The sequence below is a fragment of the Pholis gunnellus genome (assembly GCF_910591455.1).
Source record: "Pholis gunnellus genome assembly, chromosome: 7".
Classification (NCBI taxonomy): Eukaryota; Metazoa; Chordata; class Actinopteri; order Perciformes; family Pholidae; genus Pholis; species Pholis gunnellus.
Genome location: NC_136533.1, coordinates 12,304,065 through 12,326,124, shown reverse-complemented (window position 1 = coordinate 12,326,124; position 22,060 = coordinate 12,304,065). Strand labels below are relative to the sequence as shown.

Sequence of the window (22,060 nt, the reverse complement as noted above, 5' to 3'; positions counted from 1 at the left end):
TTATGTGTTATGTAACCACTTTAAAAACTCAAAATATCTACATGTAATATATAATACGTTGTCAGGAAGAACGTGCTGAATGGTAAATGACAGTGATCAGTGAACACGAAAAAAAAGGTAAAAATACCTTTATACTGGAGCCTGTGAAATGGCTGATTTCAAATAAAGAGGAAAATTCTCTCTTGAATATCTGTAATTCTCGTTTTTTTTCTCTTGCATCCCCAGCGCTTAATACTGTAGGCTTGAGAGGAAACTCAACTTAGGCGGCATCTTGTTGAAACGTCCCTGTCCAAGGTTCTGAAATCTGCTTTCCCAAGCATGCGTCATGTGACTTCACCCAGCACTGCCTAGCTCAGCACCAAGCCTACTGGTTTCTGGAGATTTCATGTGAGAAAAGGACGAGCCCCGAACCCCATTCCCTCTCATCTTGCGTTGTTTAGACTGTTTTTTTTCCCCGACCCCCCCTTTCTGTCTTTTTTATCGGTCAATGTGGACCTTCATAGCGCTCGGAGTATGACAAAAGATTTTAGGATGCTGGACTTGAGCTGCTCGTTTCCTCTCTTTTCACTTAAATGCCAGCACGGTGAATGCGTCGGACAGAGAGGACAAGCCTGCTGCTAGTGCTCCGCATTCAGAAAGTCAACATCTTGTCTTTCTTGATTTTATTTTTCCCTGGAGCGACTTCAGAAGGATGTAACGACCGATCCACCTTGCGCAGCTGAAGTCTCCTCGTCAAAATGCAGAAGGGAATACGACTTAATGATGGTCATGTCACCTACCTGGGGCTTTTGGCGAAAAAGGATGGTACAAGACGAGGGTGCTTGAGCAAAAAGAGCTCAGACAACACGAAATGGCACACAAAGTGGTTTGCTTTGTTACAAAATATGCTCTTTTATTTTGAGAACGAGTCCAGCTCTCGACCCTCGGGATTATACCTGTTGGAGGGATGCATATGCGACAGAGCGCCTTCACCGAAACCTTCACAGTCAGCCAAGGAGTGTTTGGAAAAGCAGGTAAGGAAAGCGTGCGCACACGCACACGCACGCACACACACGCATATATATATATATATATATATATATATATATATATATATATATATATATATATATATATATACACACACGCACACGCACAGAAACTCTCTCTCTCTCTCACTCTCTCTCTCTCTCGCACTGCTTCACTGTTTTTCAGGCTTCGTGTTAAAAATATCGACGACGTGCAACACTGAGTGTGGAATTTGTTCCTTTGCCGCAGACGCCTTTGAACTATTTCAGTCCCGAGCAAAGCGCTTTTCTTATGCGTATATTCATTCATTCAAATCCAATCGCATCATGACCTCAAATCCAGCGCAGCAGAATAGCACGAGGTTCCAGACTGCTGTATTGCACGTTATGTAATCCATGCATGGCATTAATGATGAGGTAACAATATGAACACCTAATGATATTACAGCAGCCCTGGCACTGCAGTGTTTTGCTTCAGGTTGCAGAGCTGCGCTTGATCCTTTATTATTTTTATTGGTGAGATAGTTTTCAGTGCTGCATGAGACGTAAATGATGTTCATATCACAGTGATTGCATCCTGGTTGGTCACACATTGTGCGTTTGACTTTCGGTGATCACATTTTTTTATGTTTTATGGCGGAGAGCGATATACCGAATGCTCCTTTCAACAAAACATGCAAAAAAAAAAAAAAGTTGTAGCCCCAAGGTTTCCATCTTGTGGTGAAATGATGAAAATACAGCTGAAGCTGAAGAAACAGCAGGGCGCCTGTGATCAGTCAGCTCTGATCACATCTAGATGACCTGAATGAAGTTCGGTCTAATACTGGATTTTTTTATTTGCAGTATACAGGGTTATTGTTTTACCACTTTTTATTAGTGGTACCTTCAATGAAGACTCAATCACACATTGTTAAGGTGACTACATGTAGCAGAAACGTTTAATCCAAAACTACAAATGAAGCATTCACTCGATCTTCAAAGATCTCATCTGGCTGCTACTTAAATCAGCAAAGCATGAAAGTGAGAAGTAGAAAGGTTGACATGTCTGTTGACATTGTTATTGTGGATAAACAGTCGAGGAACATAATGCTTTACTGCCACTGGCTCTCCTCTCTCCAGGCTCTGTGCCTGACTCTGTCGGTAGGGCTGCAATCCAAAGTGAATCCAGGCTCTTCCTGTGAACGGCTGCCTTTGTGCTGATGAAGCAGAATGCAACACACTGGCTAATGTTGTGCTCTCGCAGTTGCTTTCAAGCCAACCAAAAAAAAAAAACCTCCCTGAAAGAATTTGGATTATTTTCTATTTTTGTCAGCAGTGCTGTTTCCTCTGCATTTTCCTGTTTTACATGCACACATAGGAAACATGCTGCAAAAAGCCTGATGAATAGATGGCCAGAATTTGTGATCAACTTGAGAGGAGATGCTTGATTGGCTTTGTTCTGTGAGTCCTGTTTGCAGAGAGTAAAAGCACAGAGAAGAGCACAGAGAATGAATGTGACGGATGTGACAGGCTGCTGCTGAGTTACCTCTTATTGTAAACAAACAAACATCCTCGACAAGGACAAATAAGACTATGAAAATATCAACTCTATCTCCTATCCCCACCTGGATTCAGGGTTTTGTGCAAACGTTTTAGCAATCCACCATAATCCCTACATTATATTTATCCTCAAATGCAGTTAGTGTGAAAATGATAATGCGTTTGAGCCCGATGTTTCTATGGCAACCCTATTTTGCATCCTAAAGAATGATGCATGTTGGAAGAGGCGGGGTAACAGAGATGAGAGAAGTAGTGTGTCGCATCTCTCCTATTAATGTGAGCGCTATCTGGGCTAAATGTGTTCCTTGCTGTACCTTGGAGGGGTCAGTGTCCATTTATAGAAAACACAGCTCGCTCACTCTGGGGAAACAGCAGCACTTCGACCAACAGCGCAAGAAGCTACGGGAGCAAGGGATGGTTGATTTGCTACGAACTGTACTGTAAATCAAAGGATCTGACTAATGTTCGAATAAACTAATAGGTGTGATATCCTAGTGACGTTGGTAGGGATAAAATAAAAGTTCCTGATTAAAAGGAAAGTGGATGCAAGTAGAGTGATTACCAACACTTAGCACTTCAGGGAATATGCCACTGTACAGATCTCATTATCTGATTCAGGAAAGCCCTTTTACCGTATTGCAGCAATAAATTCTGCTGCAATTAAACAAGACCAGAGAATTATTCGAATCTAATTAATTATTTAGAATTCACTCATATCCACAGCACAGCAAAACTGACAAGTGATTGTTGCCCCCATAACAATAATACTCATGTATCTATATCATAGGTTGTATCAATGTAATGTATCTCTGTTCAGATCAGTAATGATGTTTAAAGGTGCATGACTCAGCCATAAACATAAAGCAGGAAGCAGACAGTGTGCTTAACATTGCCTCACACCAGACACTCACCGCGCTCTTGGAGAGATCATGAGGGAAAACTACAACAACATGCGTGCCTCTCTGCCAGAAATAGATTTTTTCTTTGACGGTAGGATGAATACCTAATGAATGTGAAGATGGAAGAGCAGTCAGCCATGAATAATGATCAGTTGCAGGTTGATAGGCGCCTGTTGAACATCTGCAGGCCAAAGATTAGAGTCTGGTCTCTCTCAGCACGGCTGGAACCGTCCACAGAAAGATGACGTTTCACTTATGGGAGTTGTGCTATCGTTTAATCATGGCCCACTTTCTGAGGTCTTCCTTATGTTTTAATAAGCAGTAATATGCTATATATAGCTCTCATCAAAAAGGCCTTTATAAACACGATACAAACCTAAGAGCTATTACATTTAGAATTAAAGGAACATTTCATTATAAATGCAGGGGCTTTCCTTGTTATGTAAAATACATTTTTCCTATCTGTGATTTGCCGTTTGGACGCATGCTTGCAGATAAAATGCTAGTACCCACTTTCCAAACCCACAAACATCACTATATTTGACATAAAGGCAAGGTCTGCTCATTTTACATTTATCCAAATAGTTACACCATTTTATCATCTAATCAGTGATGGCAGCAGTGTTAAATCAATAAACAATAATGTTTGAGTGGTAAAGGTTTTTTCAAGCAAAAGTACTCAAGTATTATCAGCAACATCTCAGGTAAAAGTATTCATGTTTTTACGCAGAATGGTTCCCTACAAGGAAATTCCAAATAGATGTTTTACAATTTGAAGACCCAAAAGTCACCCTATCAATGACTCATACTTCATTTATGAAACCTTAGAAAATGCCTTAATTAATAGAAAAATGTAATATGTTACTGACAACACAAATAGCAGTAATATTGTTATTGATATTAGCAATAACACTACTTATAATACTACTTATAATACCACTACTACAACTAATAATATTATTAATAATAATACCTTATTTTCCGTCAAGCTTCAGTTGCTAGGAAACAGGTGTCGCACAGTTATGTAATTGGCTGTGGCTCCATCCTCCATGTCTTATGGCATTTCCTCCTGGGAACCAGAGACATCCCAGGAACCGATCTGGGGGAGGCTTCCCTCAGTGTGGCCCATCAAGTGCACTGGTGGGCGAGGAGGATGTGGCTTCCCCGGGCCCTGTGTGGCTTTAAATCACCCGCTTAACGTCAGCAGCAGCGAGGCAGTGGAACAAACACGAAGACAAAAGCAGTGGAGAAGCTTCAGTTAAGCTACTATATAATAGATTTATCTAGAGGGGTATGCAATAACACATTCTCCTGTGTCGAACATACAGCGTGTCAGATTAATGATAGTCCTGTTGTTTAACAAGAACCCCCCCCCCCCTTGTTTGTTTCAGTACTATTTCACTGTCAGCTTCACCCATGAAAATCAAAAGGCGCTCGAGTTACGCACGGAAGATGTAAAGGACTGCGATGAATGGGTGGCTGCAATATCACACGCCAGGTAAGGGCACACGTCAGTGAAATGTGCAGACATGGCAATTAGAAGTTGAATTAGTCGCTCGAGGGTAAGTCATCTCAGTCTGTAGGGGATGTTGCCATGGTTTCATAAGTGGGGTTAAAATACGAGGAATGACAGAAAAATGCTTTGTTCACAAGAAAAAAAACCTGATTGCTTTGATGTGAGATGAAACTACATACACTGATGTGATATTAATTACTCAAGCTTCAATTCAAAAACCGTGTGTGTGTGTGTGTGTGTGTGTGTGTGTGTGTTACAGTTACAGAAACTTGGCCAACGAGCATGAGACTCTCATGCAGAAGTATCTTCATCTGCTTCAGATTGTGGAGACGGAGAAAACAGTTGCTAAGCAACTTCGACAACAGATAGAAGATGGGGAAATAGAGATTGAAAGGCTTAAGTCAGAGGTAATACTCACTGTGATGCCTTTACGCTGCGGAGTGGGGATGTAAACAGATACGAACACATTATTTCGGATTTGAACAGATACGAACAGCATACAAACGTTGCAGTAATACTTGATCCCTCGCCAAATGACGTAGTTTTCCACCTCTTCTTCTCAGAGTCCAACCTGAGTCAGATCTAAACACACCTTGCTACAATCAGTTGAGTTCACTCTTTACAACGGTGCCGGGATACCTGATGTGCATTGAGGACGAACGTCCATAAATCCATTTAGGAATCATAGAAAAAATGTTATTCAGGTGTCTTGTCTGTACAGTATGAACGGGAACTGCTAGTAAACAAACCAGCAAGACTTTCTCATGCAGATTTCCTAGAAAGTAAACAAATAGGCTACAGGCTAAAGATCCAGAACATTGATGTTCATTCTCAATCACTTTCACCAGTCCTCACAAGATTTGTTGTGCAGTTCAGGCTGAAGCTCGACTGGTGTCGCACAGGTTTCATTTGTACACTTATGATCCAATGTTGAAGCCTTGAGAGACTTGAGTCTCAATGCTTCAGATCAACTCAATTATCCTCCTATTTTATAGAAATATACAAGGAGATTTGTGCATTATGGCACAACAACAACAAAATACGTATAAGAAATAAATGGCAGCAGAAAACAATTAATCACCGGATTGTAGATCCAAAAACACATATTTTTCGAAATAAACAGATACAGATAGAAGCCCTGAATCACGTCCTAACTCAGGAGTATCTGTCTGGGTTATTTTAGCCTTCTGTCTGTGAATGTTTTACTGTTATAATATCCAGGATTTTGTCGTCTCTCACCATTATAACCAAGGATTACAGGATTTTCTATCTATAGATAAATATCTGGCAGCCACAAACCCTATCAATCAAAATATCAACAATATCAATAGACTGCTGTTCAGGCCAACCGCACTCCACTTTGCATCTCCTCTCAGAAACAATGCCTCCCAATAAGGCTGTATTCTTCAGATCAAATAGCCATTTTACTTTAATGTGCAAATGTGGTGCTTGAAATCAAATTATGTGCTGAATATGCATGAACACGGCGTTATATTGCATCTCTTCTATGAAACGCAATGATAATTAACTCTCACGCCTTCTACAAAGTAAATGGAGGCACTTAGCTTCAAACAGTTTAAGGCAGCCTGTTTACCTTTTATCAACATGCAGGACAGTTTGGAACATATTGCATTTAAATGACCAATGTAAATAGATATTGATGCAGCAGTACCAGCCAAGTGAACACAACTAGTTTAGTCAATGTCTCAGTGTTGACAGAGCTCGCGGGTCCTGTTCTGGTGACTCAGTCACTTTGTTTACAAGCTGGTACAGTAGGTGAGAAGAAGAAAGTGTGTGAGTGGGAATGACTGGTCTTTTTTTTGTGGCAGATCTCTGGGCTGCTCAAAAACAATGAGAAGATTGACGCCAGCCCTGCAGCAGCCCCAACTGATGACGACTCAGAAATCAAGAAAATAAAAAAAGTAAAGCACATGATTTAAACCTGTTGCTACATTTTTAGAGCATCTTAAGAAGCTGGGAATCTAACTACGGGCTTTAAAACTTCAGGTCCAGAGCTTCCTGCGAGGCTGGATCTGCAGGAGGAAGTGGAAGACAATCATCCAGGATTACATCCGCTCACCACATGCAGAGAGCATGAGGAAGAGGAACCAGGTGGTGTTCAGCATGTTGGACTCGGAGGCCGAGTACGTCCAGCAGCTTCACATCCTGGTGAACAACTTCCTGAGGCCGCTCCGCATGGCAGCCAGCTCCAAGAAACCGCCCATCACCCACGATGATGTCAGCAGCATATTCCTCAACAGGTTGGATCCTCTCGTCCCACAGACAACTTCCATTCATTTTCTTACAAAACGTTATCATCTTAAAATGTCAGCTGTATGCTGTCTATTGCATCATCTAGACAAACTTCAAGGTTCCAAATTGAGTTTTGTGTCTTGTTTAAACAAATCTTTGCCAGTAACGCTGACAGTACAATGAAGACAATAACCTGCACGGGCCTTCATTGGCCTATTCAAAATCCACCCACAGTCCTCACAGCACGTTCATGCTCAAAACCTGCACACTCGTGTTCTCGTACACACTACCTGGTGTCGGGGCTTTCCCTTACCACCACTTCACTGGTTGTTGGCGGAATTAATAACACCAACTCTGTATTTGTTTCAGAAGATAATCAGTTTTTCTTTCTTCTTTTTCAGTGAAACTATCATGTTTCTACATCAGATATTTTACCAGGGTCTAAAAGCCAGAATAGCGAGCTGGCCAACATTAGTGCTGGGTAAGAACTTCATGACTTTCTTCATATTGTTACCACTTTGAAACCTGTGTGAAATATCATTAAATGTGATGAGGAGTGACTCCACAGAAGGAGCCCTCAGTTTTGTTGTGTCACTATTACAGTATCTTGGTATTGATCTCTCTCTATAGCCGACCTGTTTGACATCCTGCTGCCCATGCTGAACATCTACCAGGAGTTTGTGAGGAACCACCAGTACAGCCTGCAGATCCTGGCTCACTGCAAGCAGAACCGAGACTTTGACAAGCTGCTGAAGCAGTACGAGGCCAAGCCCGACTGTGAGGAGAGGACTCTGGAGACCTTCCTCACCTACCCTATGTTCCAGGTGAGCTCATTTGTCTCACTGATATACACAAGAAATAAAGGCAGGCCCATTTGTTTGCTGCAGAGCTGCAGCCTGGAGCCAGATTTTGTTGTTAATTTTGAGCTCTCGCAGCCAAGTTCTTCCCTCCATAAAGAAATGTTACCCATGGGCCATATAATTCACCAATTTAATACTAGTTGGCTATAGCTATGCCAATGAAACCCTGTTGTAGCTGTGTGTAAAGCAGTTGGCCGCTTTGTTTTCTGGACATTCAAAGCTCGACGTCTTTTAAAGGCACTGACTGTGATCCAAACGTTGACAAAAAGGAAGGCCCGTCAACAAATACTAAACATATGACTGGAATATGCCATCACTCCCAGAATGAATGAATGACATGTCCGTCATGTCTATGGGTTTTTTAATATTCTTGAATATTGTTTATATAGTGTATTATATTATATATCTGTAATGTATGTGGTCACTAGATTTAGTTTTTGATTTCCAGACATTTCACCCTGCTCTCTTTGGGTTTGCAACCCACTCTATTGTTTTTTTTAAAGGCTTGTAAACATTTAAACGATACAGTACATTAGTTATGATCTGCAGTAAATGTGTCATACCCAGAAAATAACATTGGACAGCATATTGCCCACACCTGTATTCCACTGTGATACGTTTTAGCCTTCAAAGCATAGACTTATCTCCTTAATTGCAATTAACCAGCAGTGCACAACCTTGAAAAGCAGTTTTAGTCATTCTATTATCTAAGGCTAAGTTGAAGATGAAAGATGAGCCCAGTGGCTTTTGAGAAACCTGCCACCAAACTCAGTAGCTTTTTGTTTGTTGTTCCACAGAAGTGGATGTAATTTGCAATTTGGATGATAAATGGTAGTGCCATTGAGTTTTGGTGTAGTGCCAAAAATGGCAAATACAACATAGGATTAAATCATAATTGTAACCACATTTGACTAATTTCCACTTTAAAGCAATATTTTCAGTCATGTGTCTATTCTGGCCACCATGGCTCGGTGAGAACTCGGCTTCAAAGACCCGCCTTCTTCTTGAGCACTGATTGGCTCTCTGAACAAGATCCCATATTGTAGCATCCCTGATTAAGAACAGAAACGGCAGGCACTTGTCTGCTTTTGCTCAGAATATCCCTGTAGTGTTTTCATGTCTATAAAAAGCTTTCTTTTGGATCTCAGGCTTTAATAATGGCTCTTTTCTGGCCAGGCACGCAGTTTCCTGACAGCCCTCTCTGCTGGGGCCTAATGCAGGCTGTGCTGTGTTGATAATACATTTTGCTGATGAGTGTAGATTGTGCTCTCCACTGATCTACTTCTCATTAGTGTACGTACACGTCGGCACGTGTGTATTCCTGTGTGTGCGTCTTTGTGTTGTTGTTGTTGTTACATTTATGCATGCATGTAAGCTCTTATATTTGAGTGAGACTCCCCTTTTGCTATCTTGTTCTCTTCTGTCTCTGTAGATTCCCCGCTACATTCTTACACTCCACGAACTTCTGGCCCACACACCCCATGAACATGTAGAGAGAACCAGTCTGGACTACGCCAAATCTAAGCTGGAGGAGCTTTCCAGGTATTCTTTCATGTAATAAAAGTCAAAGAGTTGCATGCTGTCTCCACTGAGCGACACCGCAAACCACCAGTATGATGATTATCATGTTTTCTGTTATAATGTAGTACGACAAAAAAAACACGACAAACATTTTTAGGAGAATTTTAAGTAAATATTGAGTAAATTATTATTTTTTGACCCATAATAACATGCAGAGGTTGTTGTACTTTTAAGCCCCGAGTGGTGACTGTAAGAGACGAAAGTCAGGGCAGATTACTTTATTATATATTAAACATTATTTCTCTCATTAGGAATCTGGCCTATGGACAGTCAGTGGTCAAGTAAATCAAACTGAAAAAAATATTCTGAAAAATCATGATAAAGTCACAAAATGAACATTTACAGTAATACGTCTTGTGTTTCCTGTGTTCTTGTGTCATTTATTTGTCTCATGTTTCCTACTGGATCCTATAGTGTCATATATATATATATATATATCCATTGAATCAGAATGATTGAATGTCCCTTTTCCATAGAATCATGCACGACGAAGTGAGCGAGACTGAGAACATCAGGAAGAACCTGGCAATAGAGCGCATGATCGTAGAGGGCTGCGAGATTCTCCTCGACACCAGCCAGACGTTTGTAAGACAAGGTAACAGCTGCCTTCAAGCACCGTATTTCAGATCCCAGCGAAGAAACCTCCAATTCCACAGAAAAGCAGAGTCGCGGCAGAAGGGGATTTCCTGTCCCTCCTTACCTTTCTGACAGCCTGATCTCGCGTCTTCAGCCCTGTATTGAGCGGGAAATACTCTGTTTTAAAAAGAAAAACTCTTGCTCTCTCTGGGGAACAATGTGTACTCCTCGTGAGGGTTTCCAGGTGTAATTAGACTGTTGAGAGGAAAACTGATGATGAATCTGGGACTGTAAATGTCACACGTCCCCAACAGGCCTTTTCCAAAGGGGAAACAGATATGGTAGATTATTTAATCCTTAGCATCTCATGTGACTCTACATGTATTCGTATGTAGACGAGGGCAAGAAAACCTATTTGATATTGATTATTTATTTTTTTCAGTTTCTTTACTGCTCCCTTGTCCTTGCTTCTTTTCTACTAATATATGTGTCTTTCTCCTTTTCTCTTCCCCCTTCTATTTGTACACACTCTTTTATTCCCACATACAGGGTCTCTCATCCAGGTGCCGATGAGCGAGAAGGGCAAGATCACCCGTGGGCGACTGGGCTCTCTGTCCCTGAAGAAGGAGGGGGAGAGGCAGTGCTTTCTCTTCTCCAAGCATTTAATCATCTGCACCAGGGGTTCTGGGGGAAAGCTTCATCTCACCAAGGTGAGCCTGCGCTGCTGAGCTAGCAGTGGAGCTGCCCCTTATTTCAGACATCGCAATCTTACGGCGCCGCGAAGAAAACAAACTGAATCTCTGGGCTAAATTGAACGGATTAACTGACAGGAGATGAAAGCTACAGGGTTAGCGATGCCATGGCTTTTATCAGTGGCAGTGACCGCTGGAGCTCCACGCGCTCATACAAGCCTGCACACACACACACACACACACATGCAGGCTCATTGAACATGTTTAAAAGCAGATTGATGTCACTTTGATGTGTGTTATGGAGCGGTTTAGTCGTATTTCTCCACATTACTCAACACTACAAAGGACAATTGATGCTTGGAGACTAACATGAGACCAAAAAGCTTTCAACTGAAGGCCTTACATACATATAGTTACAGTAAAACTAAGGTCTTCTTGTGAGCACAACATTGACATATCATGACTTTTTAAATTGATATGGCAAGCTTGTTAGCAAACGGTTGCTTATTTATGCATTCAGCAGGAAAACATTGTCAATCATCTGAAATCTTAATTCTGGGAGTTTGATTTTGGTCTCTACCAACTCCTGACAGAAATATCTGGCACTTTACTGCTAAATACTCCATATGTTAACCAGCTAATTATTTGTTGTGTCTCTCTTTGGTGCTGAGCAACAGAGAGGACACTTGTTCACTGAAAAAAGCTAAAAGAGCAGTGAGCGTGAACCAGACAGCTAAACAATGAACTGATCACTCTGTAAAATGCTCTGTAAAGCCGAGGGAAGCTGCAGATTGAGGAGATAGAGCTCATGTTCATTCCCACGAGCGACCCATTTCACTGTCATTTGATACATTATTATAAAAATCGTAATCATAGACATATAATCCTTAATATTTTCATATTAATACATATAAAAATACATGAATCCGAATTATCTCTCTGTAGATAATTGTTAGTGGCGGGATCAGCGATTTCTGCACTAGATTCAAATTGCCTTCACGCACACTCAAGGGATTCACAGGAAACAATACATGACTATTATAAAATGATTATATTACTATTATAAAAAACGAAAAGACACAAGGGTTTGTGGCAGTGGCCCAATCTGCAGCTGCTGCACCACAACAGGACCTATTATGTCCAAAAGTGCAAAATACAAGTGAATTTGTATACAGAAAGTAAACTGCCCAGTTCTTGTTCTGTGACTTTGTGCTACATTTGATGGCTTCAGGGATTAAACCAAACTTCCTTCTGTTTGTTTTACATGAAGGTAATTACAAGTCCCAATGACATTAGCTGACAGTAAAGAAGTAATAAAAAACATGTGCGGGGTCAACCGTGTCTTTTGAACGTATTTAGACAGTAGATATGCTGCTGAGCCATTTTCTCAATAATATATAAATATATAAAGTTCACAGTCAACAGTCAGCAGTCAACTGACTGATGAACCTTATATGAACTTTGTAGTCTAAATGCACATTTTGAGTCAAAAAACGGTTGAAGGGATGAAACTAAATATATATTATATGTTGTTTTCAGAATGGAGTAGTCTCGCTTATAGACTGCACTCTAATGGAGGACCCTGAGGGGACGGATGATGAGTGTGAGTGTTTTATTCATACTGCAGCTTACAGAAATATGCATCATATGTTCCATGTGTGCTAATGTATATAATGTATGATTACAAGATTGTGACAGAATGTATTCATATTTAATAATTCCTATTTGGAACAATTGAAAAAGTGCTTTAGAGGCAGGCAGTGCCACTAGAAACTAATACAGACTTTAAATAAATAAATGTCAAATGATGACTGATTTCCCCTATTTTTAGCCAAATGTTGACATTTGGCTTGGTCTAATCCTAGTTTCTTGTTGCAGTAATACAGTGTAAACACTTGAATGGTTGCCTTTTTATGTCTTTACTGTTTACGTGCATGAATTTATAGAGAAAATGACATCTAGTTATGTCTTTGTGTTCGCCTCAAAGCCAAATCAGACAAGAGCGGCCAGGACATGGAGCACCTGGACTTCAAGATCGTCGTGGAGCCAAAGGACAGCCAGTCATTCACAGTCATCCTGGTGGCCTCCTCGAGGCAGGAGAAGTCTGCATGGACCAGTGACATCAGCCAGGCATGTCAACACGCATCACAGTCTCCTGCAGTCAGACGAGAAGCAGAGGATGTCGGCAGAAAGCCTGCACGTAACAGAACTCACTAACAATTTCCTCTGTCCTCTCTGTTTACTTCTACTGCTTCTGTCCCACAGTGCATAGACAACATCCGCTGCAATGGGCTGATGATGAACGCCTTCGAAGACAACTCCAAAGTCACAGTGCCACAGATGATCAAGTAAGCCTTATTCTTCTTTACAGTTTATGCATCTCTTTGCAGCTTTTTTCCCGCATTTATTTTTTTATTTTCTGAGCAGGTCAGATTCAAGTCTGTACTGCGATGACGTGGACATCCGCTTCAGTAAGATGATGAACTCCTGCAAGGTGCTGCAGATCCGCTACGCCAGCGTTGAGCGCCTGCTGGAGAGGCTGACTGACCTCCGTTTCCTCTCCATCGACTTCCTCAACACCTTCCTGCACTCCTATCGCGTGTTCACAACCGCCGATGTGGTGCTAGACAAACTCATCACCATCTACAAGAAGCCCATCAGTGCCATCCCTGCTCGGTGAGTCATGTTACATGTGGAAAGATTTGAATGTTGCGAGGTTGTTGACGGCAGTAACAATAGACAAACTCATTTTATTAGATATGTTTGGCATCCCTCCAGACTATGCTGCATAAAGATGAGACTCATCTATAATGATGTGAAGCTTTGTCGTCCTCTCATCAATGCAAGGAATGTGCAAGAGCCAAGGAGCTCGCAAGTTGAACTTTTAGGTTTAACTGCAGCGATACAACTTGTTTCCTTGTTTTTTTACATATACTGTATAGTTTCACCTGAGGAATCTCACTTCAGGCATGAAGGCAGTATGCTCTTACAAACACCATAAAACAAGTATAAATCAACAACCTGGAGATGTTACTGACTGAGGAGATGACTTCAGGAAAGCAACAACCATATGAATAATCCATTTTGAAATGGTCACATGATGGATGACCATGTGTGAAATGAGTTGGTTGTGGTGTTTGTTGTAGAGACAGACAGACAGATCGATAGATAGATGACTGTGTCCTTTCTTATTTGTTTCTTGCAAGTCTTTACAGAGGTAAATTTAAATTTAGCATGGTTAGGAGTGTAAAAAGTGAGTCTGGTGTTCGGGGATATTTGTTATGTATGTTCCATGTGACATAATTCCTGTTCACATAATGTATGTGACACTGGAACGGTGAAGTCCAGTGATCTTCGAAGCTTTGTGTCAGCATATGGGGAGTTTGATTTGTTGGTTAATGTGAGCAAAGAAAAGCAGCAGCTGGAGCAGTATATGAAGACAGGCTCTAGGATGCTTCAGTACCCCTGTTTGTGTGTGTATGTATGTGTGTGTTCAGTGATCAAAGGCAGTAATTGGGTCCAGTCTCTCCTGCCTGCCTGGGAGCGTCTCAACTGGGCTCTGTCGCTCTATGGCAACCAACCTCGGTGCTGCAGGACCCCACCCTCCCCTCCTCCCTCTCCTTGTCTGCAAAGATCCATAGTGTGAAATATTGACGAAGTGTTGCAGTGGGGCTAACTCACCGCTCCGCAGGCCTAGAGCGAAGGCCCCCACTGTGGGGTGCAGATCACGGGGAGCTCCCCATGCCCACGCCCTGCAGCATGCTCTCCCGTGGCGCTTGTCATGTCACTGTGAGACACCTACACTTGGCTGCTTGTGTCAGCAGTGGCCATGCGCACTATCACTCGGTGTGCTATTTATGGGAACCCGTGAGGTCGCCAGGAGGGTGGCAGGGAGTGGGAGAGGTTTTCTGCAACACTGCAGCTTGTATCCTGCTCTAAAACAACGAGACACTGCTGCAAATAGACTTCTGGTTGCTGGGATTACTTGGGTTGCATAAATTATTTAGGAGGTGTTGTGTATTTAGCTAAGCTTTTAAAACAGAGAATAGTTAGCACATATCAAAGAAAAATATTCCGATGTCCTTAATTCAAATGCATATATATCCTCTTCTTGATGCAGGTCCCTGGAGCTATTCTTTGCCAGCAGTCAGAACAGTAAACACTTGTATGGAGAGCCTCCCAGCTCCCCCAGAGCCAGCAGAAAGTTCTCCTCCCCACCTCCTCTCGCTATCGCCAAGAATTCATCCCCAAACCGCCGGCGCAAGCTCTCCCTCAACATCCCCATCATCACTGGGGGCAAAGCTCTCGACCTGGCTGCCCTCAGCTGCTCCTCAAATGGCTATGCAAGCATGTACTCAACCATCTCCCCATTCAGCAAGACCACCTTGGACATCAACAAACTCTACGTGTCCAGTCCCGTCTCGAGCAAAATCTCTGATGAGGGAGAGGACAAGAAGGACAAGGTGGAGGATACATCAGTGAGCAAACAAGGTAGGTCAGCAAGAGCCAATCATCACCAAAGTATTCCATTTGTGATTCACAGGAATATGTTTGTATTGATAATTGTATTATGATACAGATCGCTCTGTTCGAGAAGAAAGTGACAATGATCCAAACCAGAGTGATGAAGGGGACCCAGAAGCCTCTCCCACCAAATCACCAACCACCCCAAAAAACATCAAATGCAAAAACTCCTCAGGTACATTGTGTCCTAAACATGTGCAGTGATATAATTACGACGGTCTACGCCAACATGCCACCAATACAATGCACCAGCCAGCTTCACATTTATTAGAGCCCTCTGCACTATTTAGTTTGACCACAGTAACAGACTAAATAATTAAAACAACACGTGGAGCTGAATTTTTATTTTATTTTATTTGTATTGTTAGGTTTGTAAAAAGGCCGCAATTTGCTGTCTGCAAGTTGTGGAATGGTTTGTTTTGCTTGGAAATTGATGCTCTCACTTTGCATAAGTCAGTTGATTCATATTTCTTGCGCAAAAACAAACTGACTAAATTCAAATAATAAACTGGTTGATGGTTATGATCATGTGGGGAAAGCCAATGCTTGGCTTCAGTAGGTGTTAGGGAAACTTGTGTCATAGCAACTACATAAAGAGCGTGTTTTCCCTTCCGCCCCCACTAATGAGGCTGTTTCTCTGGAGCCAAGATTATCTCTGGCTTCTAAATCTCATGACAAAATCACACAATGGAGTTTAAAGCAATCTATTGTGTGAAGTAAAGAATTAACTGAAATTGTGAAGCAGCGAGTGCTTAGCTGCTTATGATCAGTCTATGTTCCCAGGATTTAAACATAGCAGACTGCAGAGAATCTGTTGATTCCTCTGTTATGCTGATATTTGGTGGCTATATTTAGCCGCAACCATCTTGAATATCAAAGCCTCTTGTAAAGGAAAGTCTGGAGGGAAACTGTTATGTTGGCTTGTAGTGCCCCCTAGTGGATGTTTGTACAACAAGCAGCAGATCATTCTGCAGTCATTCAGTTAAACTCAGTAATATGAACAATATATTACCAACACTTTTCTGTAAATGTGTGTTGTCTCAAAGTGTTATTCTCTTTTTTTTCTCCCTGTAGAGTTCTCCCTGTTTTCCTACAACAATGGCATGGTGATGTCCTCGTGTCGAGAGCTGGATAACAACCGCAGTGCCGTGTCCGCTGCCTCCGCCTTTGCTATTGCTACAGCTGGAGCCAATGAGGGCACACCTACCAAGGAAAAATATCGGCGGATGTCTCTCGCCAGTACTGGTACAAACATCTATTCACTTTATAGGGCTAGGCTCCAGTTTCAGTTACAGGTGAACATAATGGTTGTGTTAAAACTGCACCATATCAGGTCAACTGATTTATGGGTTCAAAAAAATGTTGATGCTCTTTGTTGCCAAAGCTGTAATGTGTCACAGCGACGAGAGCTTGATAGAAACTCACTTGATATGTTTTCTACAGGTTTCCCAACAGATCAGAGAAATGGAGACAAAGAGTTTGTGATCAGACGAGCAGCGACCAACAGAGTCTTGAATGTCCTGAGGCACTGGGTGTCCAAACACTCTCCGGTAAAGCATCCCCAACACAGTTATAGGCACAGTTCATATCCTGCTGGAACACTGCCATAGTTTACAAATGCATATACTGATTAATTCCCTCTTTTCATATTGATTCTGTAAGTCAGCTTGTGTAGCAGAGAAACACTAATTTTACAAATTGTGTAACTTCAGAGAACCCAATGTGCTTTGGACTCAATCAGTTACAAAACTATAATATGACATGAAATAAAAGGAAGATTCTTGTCTTGGAAGTGTAGTAATTGTATGTATGTCCCGGATGACTTTTTCCAATCCCAAAGCCAGCTGCTGAATGTATTGTATCCATGTGCATCATCTGATTCGTCTTTGGTAACATGTGCTATGCAAAACCAGTTTTCATTGCATAATAAATTGCACAGAGACACCTTTCTTTGAGGACTGTTTGTCAATAACAGATAAAGAAGTTGACAAGAAAACTGAGCAAGAATTGGTGAAAAACAAAGAAAAAAAAGCTAAAAAGCAGAGAATATCACAAGTTGGTGATTGATAATGAAATAGTTTTTAAGCCACATGGTTGTGTGCTGTCTGTTGCTTTTCCAGGACTTTGAGAGCAACAATGAGCTGAAGACAAAAGCTATTGCTTTCCTGGAGGAAGTGATGCATGACCCTGAGCTGTTGACCCAGGAGAGGAAAGCAGCAGCCAACATCATCAGGTACTGACCACCCAAAATTTGAAGAAAAAAAAAAGATACTGTATATACTTCAGAGCTTGACCTCTTGTTTCAGGACTCTAACTCAGGAAGACCACGGTGACAATCAGATCACCCTTGAAGACGTGACACAACTGGTGAGTTAATAAATGTTTAGTGTGGTGGTTTTAAAACTAAATTGTGACCTCTCCAAATGCATTTTTTTTAACCTACGGTCCAAAATCCAAAAATATTTGGTTTACTATCACAGAAGATTAAGAAGGCCTAGAAATATTCATATTTGCAAGGCTGGAAACAGAATCCCTGTTCTTAAAAAATGGCATGATCAATTCTTTAAATTGCTGCAGATTCATTTTCTGTCACTCAACTTCTAATTAATCGACAAGTTGTTTGAGCTCTAATCCACATCAACTAAAAAGTAGATTTGTCTAATTTGGACATTTCTCTTCCCAAATAAAGTCCTTCCATTTATCCATTATCTTTACCCGGGGCCAGGTTGTGCGGGGCAGCAGGCTTAGAAGATGTTCCTCCACCCAGTAATGTTTTTCAGCTATTCCTGGGGAACCCCAGGCCACACGTGATCAATAATCCCTCCAGCAAACTCTGGATCTACCTCTGGGACTCTTACGTGTTGGATGTGCCCAGGAAAAATCAAAGGAAGGTGTCCAGCAGATCACTTGTCCATCTAACGCTTCATTTGAGCCTCACTCGTGAACAAGAACCCGAGATACTTGAACTCCCTCGCTTGGGGCAGTCAATCTCTCCCAACACCTAGGGTGCAATCCACCATTTTCTGGTAGAGAGAAATGGCCTCAGACTTGGAGGTACTGACTCTCATCCCGACCTCTTTAAAACTCATCTGTAAACCGCCTCAGTGCATGCTGGAGGTTATGTTCTGATAGAATCAACAGAACCACATCACCTGCAAAGGTCCCCAACACTCTCCTTCCCCCGGCTGTGCCTTGAGACCCTGTCCATGAAAATCACAAACAAAGTTGGTGACAAGGGACCAACATGCACTGGAAACGTGTTGAAACAGATCCACTGTTCCACGGCAAGGACATAATCTGCATCCTCCATGACCTGACCAGTCGGTTAGAGCCTTATTTCCAGTACCGTAGAATGAACTTTCCTGGAGAGGATGATCAGTGTGATAACCTGATAATTGGAGCGAATCTCCTCCACCCCTGGTGCTTTGCTGCTGGGGAGCTTTCTGACTACCTCAGCGGCCCCTGCCAGGATTATGGATGGCTCTTCCCCTGAGTTTTCTTACTCTGCTTCCTCCACACAAGACAAGTTGGTCCTCAAAGAGCTCAAGTTCTCCTGCCCTGCTGAACACAGCCTGAGCGAAGTCCTGCTTTACCTTTTAGAGTCATCTAACGGTTTGCCAGAGCTCCCTTGAGGCCAACCCAAAGTCCTTCTCCATAGTCTCCCTGAAGTTTTCCCACACCCAGGTTTTTGCTTGGGTAGAGTCCAGCCCCTTTCCAGAAATTTGGTTCCAGAGCTAGTGCGTTGAGGTGAGTCCAACTACATCTAGTTGATACCGCTACACCTCCTGCATCAGCTCAAATCCCTTTTCCCGGCAGAGGGGTGACATTCTACGTCCCTAGAGCTAGTGTGCGATGCCAGTGGTCGGCTGAACCATTGCCCAGTATAAAAAAAACGTTGTGCCAATTGATACAATTTTGATTGTTTTCGGGCTGTTTTGTTTCTACTAGATGGGTGAAGGGAAGTTTGAGCACTTTGAGAGTCACTCTGCGTTGGAGATCGCAGAACAGCTCACTCTGCTGGACCACCTGGTGTTTAAGGTCATCCCATATGAGTGAGTGCCATCACGACTCAGCTGTACATGTCTGTGGCCAAGAAGAACACATGGACCAATTCAGTGTTCACATTTCATTTTCAATCTGTTAACAGGGAATTCTTTGGACAAGGCTGGATGAAGAACGACAAAAATGAGAAGACGCCGTACATCATGAGAACAACAAAGCACTTCAATGATGTATGTTCCAATCAACAAGCCCCTTACACATCCTCTGTATTAGTGATTGTCAAATGATAATATTGAGTATTTGCTTCTCTCTTTCCTCTACAAGATAAGCAACCTTATTGCCACAGAGATCCTGCGCTGTGATGACGTGGTCACTCGAGTGTTGGTCATAGAGAAATGGGTGGCTGTAGCAGACATCTGCCGCTGTCTCCACAACTACAACGCCGTGCTCGAGATCACCTCCTCCCTCAACCGCAGCTCTGTCTTCCGTCTCAAGAAGACCTGGCTCAAGGTTTCCAAGCAGGTGTGTATCTCCCTAAGTATTGTTTGCTATAAGCTTTTTTTTTTCCTAATGGGCTTCGTGCTATCATTAATTGTGTTCCCTTTCTTCTAGACAAAAGCATTGATTGACAAGCTGCAGAAGCTGGTCTCATCAGAGGGGAGGTTCAAAAACCTGAGAGAGGCTTTGAAGAAGTGAGTTCAGTTCAAGGACATAGTTTTGTACTGGATCAATACAGCAAGCTTTGCAGTACAAGTGGATGATGTGTGTTTTTTTCCCACCAGCTGTGATCCTCCCTGTGTGCCCTATCTGGGGATGTACCTCACAGACCTGGCTTTCATTGAGGAGGGAACGCCAAACTACACCGAAGACAACTTGGTCAACTTCTCAAAGATGAGAATGGTGAGATATTCGGTGTCCTGACGCATGAGAGAGTTTGTGCAAGTGTGTGTTTTAGTTGTGTGTATAGAATTTAATATCCTGTTTCTCGTGTATTTTTTTCAGATTTCTCACATCATCAGAGAAATCAGGCAGTTTCAGCAAACAGCATACAAGATTGACCTGCAACCAAAGGTAAATGAATACCAAAACTGTAAACAGCCTTTCTGGCTTGTGACACGGAAAGAAAAGCTGTAACAAATGCAGAGGCCAAGTGCTCAATCCGTTTCACAAGCACCTGTAGTGAGTCAAGGGGTACTTAAGGTTCTTTTGAAGAGCTGATCACAGAAATTTGCCCCTCAGGCACTCTTAAGCAGTGCAAGAAGAAGAGGTCAATTTTATTTATGCAGCACAATATCACAAAGTTGCCTGAACAATCTCTACAGCTTATGACACCCTCTATCCTTAGTCCCTGGACCCTTCTTTGTTATATTAATTGCCTTGATTTCATCAGACATGTTGGTTTCAAACACTTTTAACCTCAAAGGGTATCAGGGCAGAAAAAGTAAAAATGAACCTAGTAAAAAACATTCTTCTTAGTTTGTTTTATTTTAAAACTTTTCAGGAGACCTAAAGAGAAAATGGCCAAAAAATAAACCTGTTTAGTTTTTCTGCACTATTTTTCAGCACCACCACGGTGCTGACATCCTGACCAAAGTTTTGCAGGAGCGACTAGAAAGATCGTGAGAGAATAAGAATAGGAAATCTCAAAATCTTTTATGCATTTATGCTACATAAATTAGAATGTATTTTTCCTTACATTTCTCAAATGTTTGTGAGTTGGTGGATAGTTTTCTTTTTCAGCCCTTTAAAAACGCAATCAAAAATAACTTTGTAAATTAAAATAACTCATTAGATGACCTGGTCATAACCTTTAGACGTATACTGATGATGATGCGCTACACATAGTCATCGCCTTATTTAAAGGGGTCACAAACCAACATTTTGGCAACCACTTACATAGACAATCAACAATTTTTGCTGCCTTAGCTATTTTGTGTTGTTTGAAAAGTGTGAAGATTCATTTCGATGAAGGAAGATTTCTTAAACTTGGTTTTGTTTTGTCTTTTCATCTTCCAGGTAGCCCAGTATCTACTGGATAATAGCTTTGTTCTGGATGAAGAAAGCATGTACGAAGCCTCTCTCAGAATTGAGCCTAAAGTGCCCAACTGATGGTGAAGTTGGTCCTCCACATTATTTCCTCTGTTAATATTACACATCAGTTAACAAACACATCAACTTTTGTATAGTTGTACAAGTTTAAGATATTTGCTCTTCTGTACAGTAGATGTTTAAGGTAGTTTGATGACACAAAACCTTTCAGTGTATACTTTTTGTTTGTTACTGCTGCCATGACGCCACCTGCTTTGAGATTTATTTTTTAATTTATTTGGGGTATTTCAAGCATAATAACAGAGGTCCCTTTGCCTGCACATAACTGTGTCTTCTTAGTGACCAATGACATTATTTTGCATCATCTCATACTGTGTTGATTTTGCACTTTTTGAGCACTCGTGCTGCTGGCCGTTGTTCTCTTTGCCTGAGTTTCATCGATGAGTTTCTCTGCAACCAATGTAGCATTGTAAAAATGTAACTGCGTCAAATCAGGTAAAAGAGCCCAGAGAATATAACTGGCTTTAAAGATATGGAACAATGATCAGTGGAGATAACAGCG

General features: G+C 41.8%; 1 protein-coding gene across 1 annotated transcript; it reads left to right on the top strand.

Moving 5' to 3' along the window:
• Window positions 1-737: 737 nt before the first annotated feature.
• On the top strand, window positions 738-21,558 carry rasgrf1 (Ras protein specific guanine nucleotide releasing factor 1; the record flags this gene model as incomplete). Its single annotated transcript, XM_079162686.1, has 27 exons — window positions 738-1,013; window positions 4,837-4,943; window positions 5,221-5,368; window positions 6,791-6,883; window positions 6,969-7,222; window positions 7,616-7,695; window positions 7,845-8,038; window positions 9,507-9,616; window positions 10,132-10,250; window positions 10,781-10,941; window positions 12,463-12,526; window positions 12,911-13,053; window positions 13,189-13,271; window positions 13,351-13,599; window positions 15,044-15,414; window positions 15,503-15,622; window positions 16,522-16,692; window positions 16,891-16,997; window positions 17,568-17,680; window positions 17,754-17,814; window positions 19,396-19,499; window positions 19,595-19,679; window positions 19,774-19,971; window positions 20,062-20,141; window positions 20,232-20,349; window positions 20,452-20,520; window positions 21,466-21,558. 27 exons carry the CDS (start codon window positions 738-740, stop codon window positions 21,556-21,558), a joined length of 3,771 nt encoding a protein of 1,256 aa, XP_079018812.1.
• Window positions 21,559-22,060: the final 502 nt, after the last annotated feature.